Genomic DNA, 13,359 nt, shown 5'->3' with positions numbered 1-13,359 from the left:
GTTGAGATGATTATATTGTTACCTGTTAACTTTGTGAGTTATATCGCTCTGTTTTCTAGAGTTAGCCTTGAGTTCTCAGGATAAACCCAATTTGTTCATAATGTATTGTCTATTTTTCTTTTTTGAAAATATATTACTGGGTTTGATTTGTAATCTTTGTATATCTGTTCATAAATGAGAGTATCTTATAAGTTTTTTTACATACTGGCCTCTAGTTTGTGCAATCAAAATTATACTGGCCTCATAAAATGAGTTGACAGATATTTTCTCTCAGTGTTTTGAAGACATTTCATTGTCTCCTGATACCCCGCTTGCTGACAGAAATCTGCCGTCAGTCCAAATATCATTCTTTTCTCTTTGGAACCTTTTAAGGTTTTCTCTTGGTCTTCGCTGCTTTGTATTTCACAGAATGCTGTCGAGGTTTATATTTTTTATTTCCTACTCAGAAATTGGTATGTTCCTTCAAACTATGGGCTTATGATGCCTTCAATCTGGAACATTCTCAGCCATTATTTCTTTACATATTTCTCTTTACTCATTTCTCTGTTCTCTCCTTCCAGGATTTCTACCCGCGTGAGTGTGAATGTCTGTCTCACTCTGTCCTCCCCGTGTCTCTCAACTTCCCTTTCTTATTTTTCGTTTTTTTTTCCATCTCTCAGGGCCGTGCTGTGGATTATTTCCCCAGATCTGTCTTCCAAGCCACTAATTTTCTTTTCAGCTCTGTTCAGTCTGTTGTTAAGCCATCCATTGAGTTTTTCATTTCTTTTGTCATTTTCTAGAAAGTCTAGTTAGTTCTTTTTCCAGTCTTCTTTTTAAAAAATAATTTCCTGGGGGTGGCTCCATAGCGTAGTGGTTAGCACGTCTGCTTTACAGACAGAAGGCCCTGGGTTCGCGCCCCAGGTGGAGCCACAGTCCATACCCCAGGCGCGCCAGGCCCTGGGTGCGCACCGCGAGCTCGTGGGAGGAGACGCCCCGCCTTCAGAGATCCAGTTCTCAAGGGGAGATGACAACATCCATGGGTCAGGAGTGGCAGTGGGGGAGGAATTAAAAAGGGGGGAAAATAAATAAATAAAAAATAATTTCCCGGTTTACCTTAGAGATTCTGTTCCTTCATTTCTTTGACTATTTTAGACATACTCAAGTTACTGTATTTGTCAACTTATTCTTTGTTATGTAGTTCTGGGGAGTGATTTCTCCTGTGACTGTCGTGCTGTTTGGCTCCTCTTTGGTTTGTAAGTTTAGTTTTTAACGGAGTCCCTCGCGGCCTGCGTCGTGGGGCAGGTCTGCGTGTGCCTGTGCTGGGCCTCCTGGGTGCTGATTCCAGCCTTTCTGCGACCGTCTCAGGTCCGGGTCTCCGCACTGTGCGGGCAGCATGAATTTTGTGTGGACAGAGGATTCTGATTTCGTATGGGTGCTTTTCCCACCCATGGCCCCAGAGAAGTGGGCAGCTTCCTTCTAGCCCGTTTGGACGGAGTTTTCCTGGTCCGCATCTCACAGCTGGGACAGAGCCTCATGGCTCGTAGGTTCACACAGGCAGCTCAGCTCCCACCTCACTTGGACATCAAAGCCCAGACCCCAAGGCCTGCGTCCTGTTCCAGCAGCTCCCTGGGCCACTTGGCTCCCACTTGAACTCTCGATTTGATTTTGCTTTCTCTTTGACTCTTATATCCGGAATCTTTCTTTGCATTCACTTGAACGCATGTATGGGATTAAGGTTTCGGAGAAATTTAGGGGTAGATTTTATCTAGCATTTCTGTATTTAAAGTGAGAACAAGACCTCCCCACGGCAGCTCAGTGTTCCCCAGGGACCGGCGGTGTGGCTCTGAGAATGAGTTCATGTGCTCTCACCCTTTCCCACGCTCCCCACGTGCCCAGTACCGTGTGACCTGACGCTTTGCCCAGGAGACCCTGCAGTCCCCGTGCGCTCACACTTTCTCTTCCCCGCCCCCCCCCAGGCTCGTCTGCTGTCTGACCTCGGTGAGATCCATTTCCTTGGCCGGACGTGTGTCTGCTCCAGGGCTGAGGGTCCCTGATGCTGTGTGTTCACACATTCTCCCTTTCTTAGGCTCGGGGCCCCCGGTTCCTGCCCCTGACCTCTTAATGCAGATCAAGCAAGAGGGCGAGCTCCAGCTCCAGGAGCAGCAGGCTCTGGGGGTAGAGGCGTGGGCCGCCGGACAGCCGGACATCGGGGAGGAGCCGTGGGGCCTCAGCCAGCTGGACTCCGGAGCAGGAGATGTCTCCACAGATGCCACCTCCGGTGAGTGGCTGAGATGGAGGGCCGACGCCGGGAGGAGAGGCAGGGACGAGGGCCGGGCGCGGGGCAGGAGTTCCCGAAAGCTCGCAGCGTGGCAGCTAAGGGCTTTCAAACATCCAGCCTGACTAGCTTGGAAGTTTTCCCAACTTAAGGCAGGGGCTGCGCCGAATGACGCCTGCAGGCCTCCCAGGTTTGACGTGCTCTCCTGGTGTTTCTCTGCCTGTCCGCGCTGGGCCTCTAAATCACAGCCGCCTCGTATTAAGGACGGACTCTGTGATGTGCGAGCTTCCTGGCGCCTCAGAGAGGGGCTCAGAAAATGGTTCAGGAGAGGCGGGGTCATCATGCTGGTGCAGAAAGGCCCCGGTGGGGGCTCCAGGGCTCCGGGGCTCCGGCTCTTCCTGTCCCACAGGGTTTTCCCCTAACCCACCGGCTCCGATCTCTCCTCATCGCAGGCGTCCACACCAACTTTTCAACCACTATCCCACCGACTTCCTGGCAGGCGGACCTCCCTCCCCACCACCCCTCCTCCGCGTGCTCGGACGGGACCCTGAAGCTCAACGCAGCGGCCTCCACGGAAGGTACAGGTGGCAGAGAGGGTGGGAAGGGCCCCCCGATCCCCCGTCCTCGGTGGCGATCTGCGGCATTCAGGTATCCGCGGTGGTGGGGCCGTCCAGCCCCGCCTCTTCCTCCTTCCAACTCCTTAGCTTGAGCAGCCTCCCTTGAACTTGCCCGCGTTTCCGGCTGCTCTTTCCTCGTGCTGAGTGTCAGGCCTGATAGGTCGATCCCTTGAGGGGATGCACCTCCTGCCCAGACTCAGCCTGGCTTTTCTCTGGCATGGGAGAAACCGAACCACACCACACTGGGGCGCTTCGTAGAGAGCGGCGCCACCAGACAGGGGTCTGAAGGCCAGGATTGGGGCGAACAACTCCCAAGTTTATGCGTTACTTCTCTGTTTGTTTCTGCTTTGAAGGCCAGTTATCTGTTACTTTAACATGTAATTACCCAAAAATGCGTAAAAGCTTAGATCCCTGATATAAAACTTCAGGATATGAAATGGAAGGACTTTTATGTCAAACACAGTTTTCCTACTTCCATAATATTTTATCACGAGCTGGCTCCTTTATTGGATGCTTGCTGCACCCACATAGCATGCGGCGTGCCTTCAGGCCTCTTAGCCGCTTTAAGCCTCACCCAGGTGACAGGGTGTTCACAGATGCGCCGCTGGTTAGGAAGTTACTGCTGGTCCGTGCGGAGCCACTGCGCTGTCGCAGGTCTGCCTGAGCCCCAACCCAGGGCTTTCGCCCCTTGGGTACGTCGCCCCCGGTGGTGAGAGTTCCTTCCTCAGGAGAAAGTCACGATTCGCCTTAACGGCCAAAGTGGAATTGGGACCCGGTGAGCAGATGCCACGGCTGCTTTACTGGTGGTGAAGGTTTGAGGACAGAGGTGTCCTCAGGGCTTGGGGCAGCTGCATGGCCACTTGGGAGATGCTCTGTTGAGCTGGATCCTGAGGCGTGTGGGGTTCAGTGTAGTGGCAGTGGGGACCAGGAGCTGCTGGATCTCCAGATAAAAGTATCAGATCTTCACTGTCTAAGCAGGCGAGGGGACAGAATGATACCTGGTCTTTCTGTCTTTCTCAGCAGATGTAAAAATTGTGATCAAAACAGAAGTCCAAGAAGAGGAGGTGGTGGCCACACCAGTGCACCCTACTGACCTAGAGGCCCACGGGCCCCTGTTTGGACCGGGGCAGGCCACCAGGTTCTTCCCCAGTCCGGTCCAGGAAGGAGCCTGGGACAGCCAGGGCGGCTCGTTCCCCAGCCAGGACCCTGTGCTGGGGCTGAGAGAGCCCGCCAGGCCTGAGCGGGACATGGCTGAGCCCAGCCCGGCGGTGGCCCAGGACGAGACCCCTCCAGGGGACTGGCTCTTTGGGGGGGTCCGGTGGGGCTGGAATTTCAGGTGTAAGCCTCCCGTGGGCCTGAACCCGAGGACTGGGCCTGAGGGTCTGCCCTTCCCCTCCCCTGACAGCGGAGAGGCTGTGCTGGACCCGGGCCAGGCCCCGAGACCCTTCAGTGACCCCTGTAAATACCCTGGCCGGACCAAAGGCTTCGGCCACAAGCCAGGCCTGAAGAAGCACCCGGCGGCGCCCCCGGGGGGGCGGCCCTTCACCTGCGCCACGTGCGGGAAGAGCTTCCAGCTGCAGGTGAGCCTGAGCGCGCACCAGCGCAGCTGCGGGCTGCCCGAGGGGGCGCCGGGGGCGGCGGGCACCGCGCGGGACGGCAGCGCCCTGCGGTGCGGGGAGTGCGGGCGCTGCTTCACGCGGCCGGCCCACCTCATCCGGCACCGCATGCTGCACACGGGCGAGCGGCCCTTCCCCTGCACCGAGTGCGAGAAGCGCTTCACCGAGCGCTCCAAGCTCATCGACCACTACCGAACGCACACGGGCGTGCGGCCCTTCACCTGCACCGTCTGCGGCAAGAGCTTCATCCGCAAGGACCACCTCCGCAAGCACCAGCGCAACCACGCGGCGGGCGCCAAGGGCGCCGCCCGGGGCCAGCCGCTGCCGCCGCTGCCGGCCGGCCCCCCAGACCCCTTCAAGAGCCCGGCCTCTAAAGGACCCTTGGCCTCCACAGACCTGGTGACTGACTGGACTTGTGGCTTGAGTGTCCTGGGACCCGCCGATGGCGGGGACCTGTGAGGCGTCCCCAGGATGGCCGAGGCTGCCCAGCCCTCTGACCGCGGCGAGCCTCAAGTGTAAAAAGTCCCCTTTCCAGACGTCAGGGTGGTGGCAAACGGTAGAGGCCGGGGCGGAGGCTGGGAGGCCGCGTCTCCTAGTTGCCGAACTGATCACTGGAAGAAGAGAAACTATGGAACGATTCGGCTCCCAGCTCTAAACCGAGTAGAGTTCTCTGATTGTGAAACTGAACACCATAGAATTTTAAGTAATTTAATTACGAAAAGAAATTTTTTTTTTTTTTTTTTTAAATTCTTGAGGAAGAAGCTGGAAAATAGCAGTAGCACCAGTTTAAACTTTCTAGTGTACTTTTTTGGTTTCTGGAGCGTGTGTTATGTGGGTTGTGTTCTTACCAAGTCTGACAGTGACTGTGCTGGAAGGTTGGCTGGCTGGGGACACAGTGAGGGACCTGGACCTCCTCTGGCCCCACTGACCACTAGGGATAGGGTGGGCTTAGCACAGAGCCCCAGGGAGGCTGAGGCCCCTGCTCTGCCTGGGCCTGCGCTGGCCTGGGCCTGGGGCTCTAAGCCCCCTCTGGGCAGTGAGGCCAGCTGGACACTGGGACCCAGCCTCATCCCAGCAGGGAGGACGTGTCCGGAAGCGGCCAGGTCCATCCCCCAGCTTGCCTCCCCTTCTGAAAAGGGCCCCAACAGTGCTGGCCCTACTTATGTGTCCCTGTTAGGGGCCACCTGTTGACAGTGTCGCCCTGTTACGTGACTCTTGGGCCTCGTAAAGGAGAGCTGTCTGAAAACACAGTGTTAGGGCCGCAGAGGTGGCGAGGCGGGGGCCGTGGCGCTGTCACCTAGTTGCAAGCAAAGCCGGGAGTGGAGCCCGGCCCGCCCACCCCGTCGGGGCTGCGTTCCTCCCCAGCGAGATGCTTGTTTCCTCTCTGCGTGGCGTTTCTTCATTGTCAGAATGCTTTCACGTCGCACCTCATTTGATTGTTACTGTGACCTTGTGAAGCACACGGGGCAAGTGTTTTTTCTTCTACGAGATGAAATAAATTACTCAAAGGCAGCACATCACCACAGCTGGGAAAAGCCTCAGGTTGGACATGGCCCGACCTCAGTGTGGGGGAGGAAAGCATGTCGTTTCGGCCGTCTTAGAAGACTTGTCCCACATCTGCGTGAGCGAGGTCGTCCGGCCTCGGGCCGTAGCTGAGCCTGGCCGCCCAGGTGTGCACGCTGCAGCTCCCAGCGAGGTCTGGGAGGCCGGCTGCAGGGTGACTCGCTTCTTCCCCGTCTCACGTCCTAAAGGTGGAGTCAGACACGGGCTCTGGTTTCTTGGTCCCACCGCAGTGCTGTCCTGGCCACGCAGCTGTCCGTTCCCATTTTGTCGAAGCCACCACTGGGTCCCTTACCTAAAGCGGGTGACGCGCGTCCCCTCAGAGAAGAGACCAGGGCTGCCATTCATCCAGCTCCCCCATGCGTACTTTTATTAGGCAATAGACTAGTTAAGAAGATTGTTTCTATGTACTGTATATTTTGTACCTGTTTACACTTCTAATTGATATAACTGATATTTTGAAAAACAAATGAAGAGGAAACATCCTGTTAAAATAAAACCTAACCAGCACCGAGGTGATTTGGTGGCTTCCATTCTTAGACCCGCGTCTCTGGCGCTGTTCCCGCTAAACGCGCCCCCTGAGGTGGCTGTGCGGCCAGCTCCCAGTGCCCTCCTCCAGCACCTGGTCGCCGTGGAGCCAGGGAGGCGACTGCCCCTGAGAGCTAAGAATGGAAGAGCCCAGAAAAGTTTGGATGCAGATAAACTGACATTTGCTTGGAAATCAAAGCAACCCCGTCACTTGGCTTCAGAAGATAGTCACGGTTTGTGCAGTGTGGTCGTATTTAATTCGATGTGACGCACGTGAAGACAGGAAAGCCTGGGAGGAAAGGTGCAGAACATCAGAGGAGAGCAGGCGCCGAGCATTTCCTCCTCGCACCCCTTCCTGGCTGGGCCGAGGTGAGGAGGGAGGGATGGGTGATGCCTGTATTTGTCGTGTCCCTGGGCTTGGAGTGAAGTCCCCGTGATGGCATTTGAGCCAGGCTGACACCCCTTTCCACCAACCAGAGTTGACAGTTGCTAACTTTTTATCTCGTGTTTGAGTCTCCAGCACCACCGCCCCTTCCCAGGCCTCACGCAGCCTCTCCCTCCCTCTCAGCCACGTGCTCTGCATGCGGGAAGCATCTCATGACAGGTCCCTCGGCCATTTAGTGCCTCACTGAATGCTGACTCCTAAGCTTCTGGCTGGGCTGCGCTGCTCTCCAAGACAGAATATGGGATAGAGGTGAGGGGAGAGTTGGGTTCAGTTTCAAACATCCAGAAGGGGGTGCCCAATCAGTAGTTAGGGAGACCAGACAAGCGCTACGGAACGGGAGGAACCTCGCACTGTTCCCTGACTTCTGGGAACCCTTGCTCTGCCACCGCTCGGAGGTGTCCTGCTGAGGCCAAAGCACAGTGGTCCCTTCCTATGTTCATTTCCTATTGCTGTGGTGATAAATTGCCACAAATTCTGTGGCTTAAGCCAACGTAGATTTATCTTGGCCGTTCTGGGGGTCAGAAGTCCACAGGAGTCTTACAGAGCTAAACCAAGGTGCCGGCCGGGCCCGTTCCTTCTGGGGACTCCAGAGAATGTTTCCTCACCTTTCCCAACTGGCAGAGATGCCTGCGCTGTAGCACAGCGTATCCAACCCCTCGTGAGGTGGCTCCTTCCTTGTCCCCATCTGCTGCAGCTTCTCCTGCATCTCACCCTCTAAGTGAACCTGCCCTGAGCGCCGTGCTGTTCCTCGTCTCTGCACATGTTGTTCCCCTGCATACAGTGTCTCTGCTCCCCTCACCTCCGGCCCACCTGATACTCTCCTTAGCCCTCAGGTGATGGCTCCGTGTCATCCAGCCATCCCCAGTCTGTGCAGGTTGAACTGATGCCTTCCCTGTTTCTCCATGGGCCCTTGCGCAGACTCCTGTCATCCCGACTTTGTATATAACATGTTCCTGGAAGCGTGTATAAAGGTGTATGTATAAAAAGGAGGCGTTGGACTTCCGGATCACAAGGCTTTATTCCCTGACAGCTATAAAACAAAGTTCCTGATTCGGCGTAATTGTCAAACTCCTTTAAACCCTGAGTGTTGTACAATTTATACATGATTATTTAAAAAATATTAAAAGCACAATTTAGACATTAAATACGTAGTTAAATAATTTCTCTTTAGAAAGTTTTGATCAAAAAGTAAAAAATGCACATATTGTGTGGATTTTATACCCTGAACACACTCCCGATATTTTAAACACCTGGACATTCCAAATGGGACATAATAAACAGTTTTAAATATGGAGCTACGACGGAAAGGAATACAGGGAAACCCGAGTGTGCCAGAAATGGAGACAAAAGTGAACACCCACACCGTAAGCATGTGAGGGGCTGCTGTACCTACCTGGAGGTGGGGGTTAGGGGAAGGGACCATAGGCCTTGGGCCCATGAAGGTACATAGTTGGAACTGACACCTCCGGATAAAGTCCCTGGACGGCCTTGTCCTCAGAAAACCCATGCTTCAGAAAAACTGCTTCGCAGCGTCAAAAGATGTGTTAGTTGGCTCCTTGGTTATCAGATGCTGAGAGAGTTTGAAGTACAAGAGGTTTGTTAGAGAATAAGGCCTATGAAAGGTAAAAGGAGGAGGAAGCAGGGTTTTGCAGACAAAGTCTCAGACCGGGATGCAGATCCAGCATCCGTGAATCGAAAGACGAGAGGAAGCAGGTCTGGGCAGCAGAAGCAGAACGTGATGCAGCTCTGACAGTTTCAGCCAACGGAACAAAGGGTTGTAGAGCAAACATTGCCTGTTAGAGAAGCCCTGTGCGGGGCAGAAATGACCAGGCCCTAGGACCCCACCTGCTCACTCACTGGCTTAGGGCTGCCCAAGAAAAGTGTGGCCTTAGCTTGAAGGCCAAGGCATTTCCTGGAGATCGTAATAACTGGAACTGTCAGTCGACTGCACTCCTTGAAGTTAAATGGTAAGTTCTTGAATAGAGATCTGAGTGACTTAACTCCACAGCTGCCATGGATGACAAAAAGCTTATCTTTCTTAGGCTGGGCTCTGGGTGATGGGAGTGGATGGGATGGTATCTTCCTTGAAAATCCCAAACCATAGCTATTACGCCGTGGAGGTTGGGATTCACAGCCACAGGGCTGATAAATTGTCTTTAAAACTGGACTTGGGCCAATGATAGCACTTGAGGTTTCTGGCTGAAGGGAATTCAAAAACAGGAGGAAATATCCCACAATCCAGACCACAAACCTGGCTCAATATAAGCTCACAGTCACAAACTGCTAAACCCACAAGGAATGGCCCACCATTATAACACAACATACAGCAGAATCAAAAATCCAAGAACTTGAATTCATGTAAAGATCATCCAAATTAGAGCATAACGTGAACGGTTTTAGAAGCTTTAAAACAGGGCAGAAAGTGGGAGAAGCAGCATGGAAAAGGCATGGTAAATAGAAATCACCAAACCTTAAAAAAAATTTACACACTATTAGAAATATTTGGGGGGGACAGAATTTCTAAATATATATATTGTCATTGAAATTAAAAAAACTCAATGGACTAGTTAAATAGCAGACCTAGACACAGCTGAAAAATGAAAGATGAGGAAAGTATGCGGGATGAAGGACAGAAAATGATGGATGGAAACAGGGTATGTCGAGAGAATAAGCTAGAAACACCTACTACATCTATCTAATCAGATTTTCTCATCTAGAAACAGATAATTAGGAAACTGGAAAAGAAATATTTCTAAAAGAATAGCCGAAAATCTTCAAGAATTGATGAAAGACAAAAATGAAGTCTTCAAGAGAAAAAGACAAATGGACATCACAGGAAAAGCTATTAGATTGACAATAGATTCTTTTACGGTAAAAACAGAGGCCAGAAGAGATGGACTAACACCTACAAAATGGTGAGGGGAAAATAATTGTCAACCTCGATTTTATACCCTGATCAACTGTCATACATGAACACAATCAAATAAAAATGTTTTTGGAAAATAACTGAGAATGTACCATTCATAGACCATCACTGAAGAACTACTGAGGACTATACTTTGGGAAGAGGAAGCTTGAACCCAGTAAGAAGGCGAAGGAGGTAAGGAGAATGGTGAGCAAAAATAAAATTAGTAGACGTGGGTAAATCTTAATGTGTGTTGACTTTCTAAGACGATAATAAGGACAAATCTGGGGGACACAAAACAAGATGGAACTACAATACCAGAAGACAATAATATGTAAGAAGGATGGAACATGATTTCAATGAAAGCATCCTCTCTCTGGTCCTTGTGATTTCAAGAGAAGGGCAGAGATATCAATTCCATTTCAACTTTGTAACTCAAACATACATGTTTAAAATGTTCATCATAGTCACTAAAGGAACAGAAGTAGAATGGCTCCTAGCAGAGGGAGAAAAGATGAAAAAAGATGATTAATCTAATAGAAAAGAGGAAAAAGGGAAAAGAAGCAAAGAAAATTCATGGTTAAGAAAGATCACAAAATAAGATAGAAAAAAATTCCAAATATATCTATTCACCACAAACGGAAAGAAAGTAAGCTCTCCAGTCAAAAGAAAATTGTCAGATTATAAAACTAAACAAACAAACAAAAAATCCAGCTCTATGCTTTGAAGTTTTAGTGAGAAATATTAGATCATGGTGATAGTTGCACAAATATGAACATAGCACTGAATTGTACACTTTAAATGGATGATTTGTGCTATGTGAATTACATCTCGGTAAAGGTGCAGTTTATTAAAAGCCAAAAAATAAATAAATAAATCCTAGATTAAAGACCTAACTGTGAAAAGCTAAATCGTACAGGTTTTAGAATAAAATATTAAGGCACATCGTTAAGGCACTGGAGTAAGGAAGAAAACAAACAAACAAACAAGACAAAAAGCACAAATCCTAAAAAGAAAAGTAGTAGATTTGAATACATTTAAATATAAATGTTGGTGCAACACCTCCCATGAAAAATGTTAAGAGAAGAGACAGATCGGGAGAAGATTTCTGCCATGTGCACAACCAACAGTGCATTATGCTGATTACAACATTTAGAAAAATAAAATGTAAACTAACACCAGTACGAGGGGGGTGGATAACCTGTTGTAAGATTAATGCACTGTAAGTGAAGTGGTATAATTTGTGGGAAGGAGGCTGTTAAAAATTAAAGATGTATATTGTAAAAATATATTTAGGGCAACCATTAAAAATGCAGTGTAACTAATAAGTGGTGAAAAATATAATTACTAAAATCTCAAAAGCAGGCAAAACAGTGGGGCAGGTATCATCGAATGCCTGAAACAGATAGAAACCTAGTATGATGGCAGACTTAACTGCAGTCATATCGGTAATTACATTAAGTGTTTGGTGATAGGATTAATATCCAGAACATGTTTTCCAAAAAACACCTATAAACCAATAAGAAAAAGACTTCCCAACGGAAACATTGGCAAAGGATATGAAGAGGAAATTCACAGAGGAAGAAACCAAATGCCTAGTAAATATGAGAAGATGTTTAACTGCCTCAATCAGGGAAATACAAATATAGATATGCAGTAAAATAATTAACTACCGTTTCACACTCATGGTGCTGGCAAAGGTTCTAAGTCCATTATCATTGAGTGTTGGTGAAGATGTGAAAACAGGACCCCCTGCTCTGCTGCCGGTGGTATCACTGGGCACCATCTCTGGTGAGTGGTTTGGTGAGCCCAGGGAAGATGGAGGCACGCCTGTCGCCCCGTGTTCTGTGTCTCCTAGTCGCCCCGTGTTCTGTGTCTCCTACGGTGCACAGTGACACATGTATAGATGTTCCTGGCAGCAGGTCTGTTTTCATTCCCCTCGGGAATGGAAAGTAAACTAGAGTTTACTTATTCAATGAAATACTATATAGTGGTTAAAATGAATGAACCAGATATGCTTGTTTAAATATGGCTATATCTCAAAAACAACGATTAAAAAAAAAGTTCCAACAGGTTATGTACTGAATTACGTCACTCACATCAAATTTTAAAATACCAAAACCAGTGGAACGCACTGTTTACGGAGAGATGGTAAGAAAGGCAGCAAGAGAAAGGGGAACTCTAACCTCTGGGAAGGGGAGGGAAAGGACTGGATGGCACTGGCCCTATCTCTAGCCAGAACTTTCCATTTTGATAGAGAGGTCTGAGCTGACAGCCTGCTGAGTCCTGCTCCTATTGCCTCCCCTGCCGCTCCACCCCCGACCTCCCTGGGGTCCCACTGGGTGAACAGATATATTCCACTTCTCCCCCCACCCCCCTTAAAAGTTAGTTCCAGCTGGCTTTTCCTCGTTTGTAACCTGGTCAGGAGGCCTGCCTGTATTTTCTGGGTTTTGTTGTTGTTGTTGTTGTTGTTGTTTTAATTTCACTTCAGTTCTTGCCCCCTTCTAGGTAGGTACGCCATGAATACGTAAGTGAACCTGTCCAGGAAAGGGGGTCGCCAACTCCAGGGTCTACCGTGGCTTCTGGGCTCACTCTCATGGTTAGAAAGAGCATTCACACCAGGGAGCCAAACTGCAACTCGGGGTAAACAAGTCACTTCCCACTCGGCCTCAGTTTCCTCCCAAATGACGGGTCTGGCCCCCTCCAGCCCTAGCACTCTATGATTCCCGGAATTCGGTCCCTTCAGGTCGCAAACAACACTCGGGCATTTCACAAAAGCACCCAGCCCCCTTGCTACCCTTGGAACCCCAGCCCGCTTCCCTGGAACCCTCTCTGCACAGAGCTGGTCACATGAACTCGGGCTTTCTTTGGTGTGACGGGTGTCTTAGATCCCTTTGTGAGCGCAGGTTTGAAAGGGAACGAGCGGGTTCTGGGTTTGAGAAGAGCAGGGGATCCGGCGGGGGGAAGGCTGTCGGAGCCAATCAAGCCGCCTCCAGACCCCACCACGTCGCCTGGGCTGCGCGCTGTTATTTCTCTTCGGCGCTCCCGCCTCCGGGTCTCGTCCTAGGGTGCCCGGGTAGGCGAAGACCCCAGGTGAGAGGCCCGGGGGTCCCGAAGGGTGGGAGGCCCGGGCGGTTCGGCCCGGGCTGCACGACGGGCTGGCCCGGGGCTCAGGGCGTGTCCGTCGCCGCCTGGCTGCTCGCTCGACACTGTTCGCTCCTACCGGCTGTAGATGGAGCTGTCTGGGTTCCTGCAGCCTCCGACGAGCCTCGGAGTGTTTCTCTTTAAACGGCCTGAGAGGGACATGCCTCCCAGGATGCAGTTTGTATCAACATGGCAGCTGCGGTGCAGCTCCCCTGCTGAAGAGGCGCCGGGACGGCAGCGCAGCTCGCAGCCGGGGCCGGAGCCGGGGTCGCAGCCGCGGCCGCAGAGGG

The 13,359-nt window shown here is 51.0% G+C and overlaps 2 protein-coding genes across 3 annotated transcripts in view; both read left to right on the top strand.

Annotated features, from left to right (window-relative positions):
* ZNF746 (zinc finger protein 746) overlaps window positions 1-6,562 on the top strand; it is a 16,535-nt gene extending 9,973 nt beyond the window's left edge. The window contains exons 2-4 of one of the 2 annotated variants that reach the window (XM_023533803.1): window positions 2,064-2,257; window positions 2,707-2,832; window positions 3,892-6,562. In XM_023533803.1, the coding sequence (XP_023389571.1) occupies window positions 2,101-2,257; window positions 2,707-2,832; window positions 3,892-4,946 (1,338 nt within the window). In that variant the 5' untranslated portion in view covers window positions 2,064-2,100 and the 3' untranslated portion in view covers window positions 4,947-6,562. The remainder of the gene's footprint in view (window positions 1-2,063; window positions 2,258-2,706; window positions 2,833-3,891) is intronic. The other variant, XM_011365535.2, reaches the window with a different exon arrangement.
* Window positions 6,563-12,661: 6,099 nt separating this feature from the next.
* Window positions 12,662-13,359, top strand: part of ZNF777 (zinc finger protein 777) — a 30,065-nt gene continuing 29,367 nt past the window's right edge. Inside the window, exon 1 of the mRNA XM_011365534.2 lies at window positions 12,662-13,018. Coding sequence (XP_011363836.2) covers window positions 12,776-13,018 — 243 coding nt within the window. The 5' untranslated portion in view covers window positions 12,662-12,775. The remainder of the gene's footprint in view (window positions 13,019-13,359) is intronic.

Source organism: Pteropus vampyrus, unplaced genomic scaffold, assembly GCF_000151845.1.
Source record: "Pteropus vampyrus isolate Shadow unplaced genomic scaffold, Pvam_2.0 Scaffold112, whole genome shotgun sequence".
NCBI lineage: Eukaryota > Metazoa > Chordata > Mammalia > Chiroptera > Pteropodidae > Pteropus > Pteropus vampyrus.
Note: the sequence above shows the minus strand (reverse complement) of the source record. Positions and strands in the feature narration are given on the sequence as shown.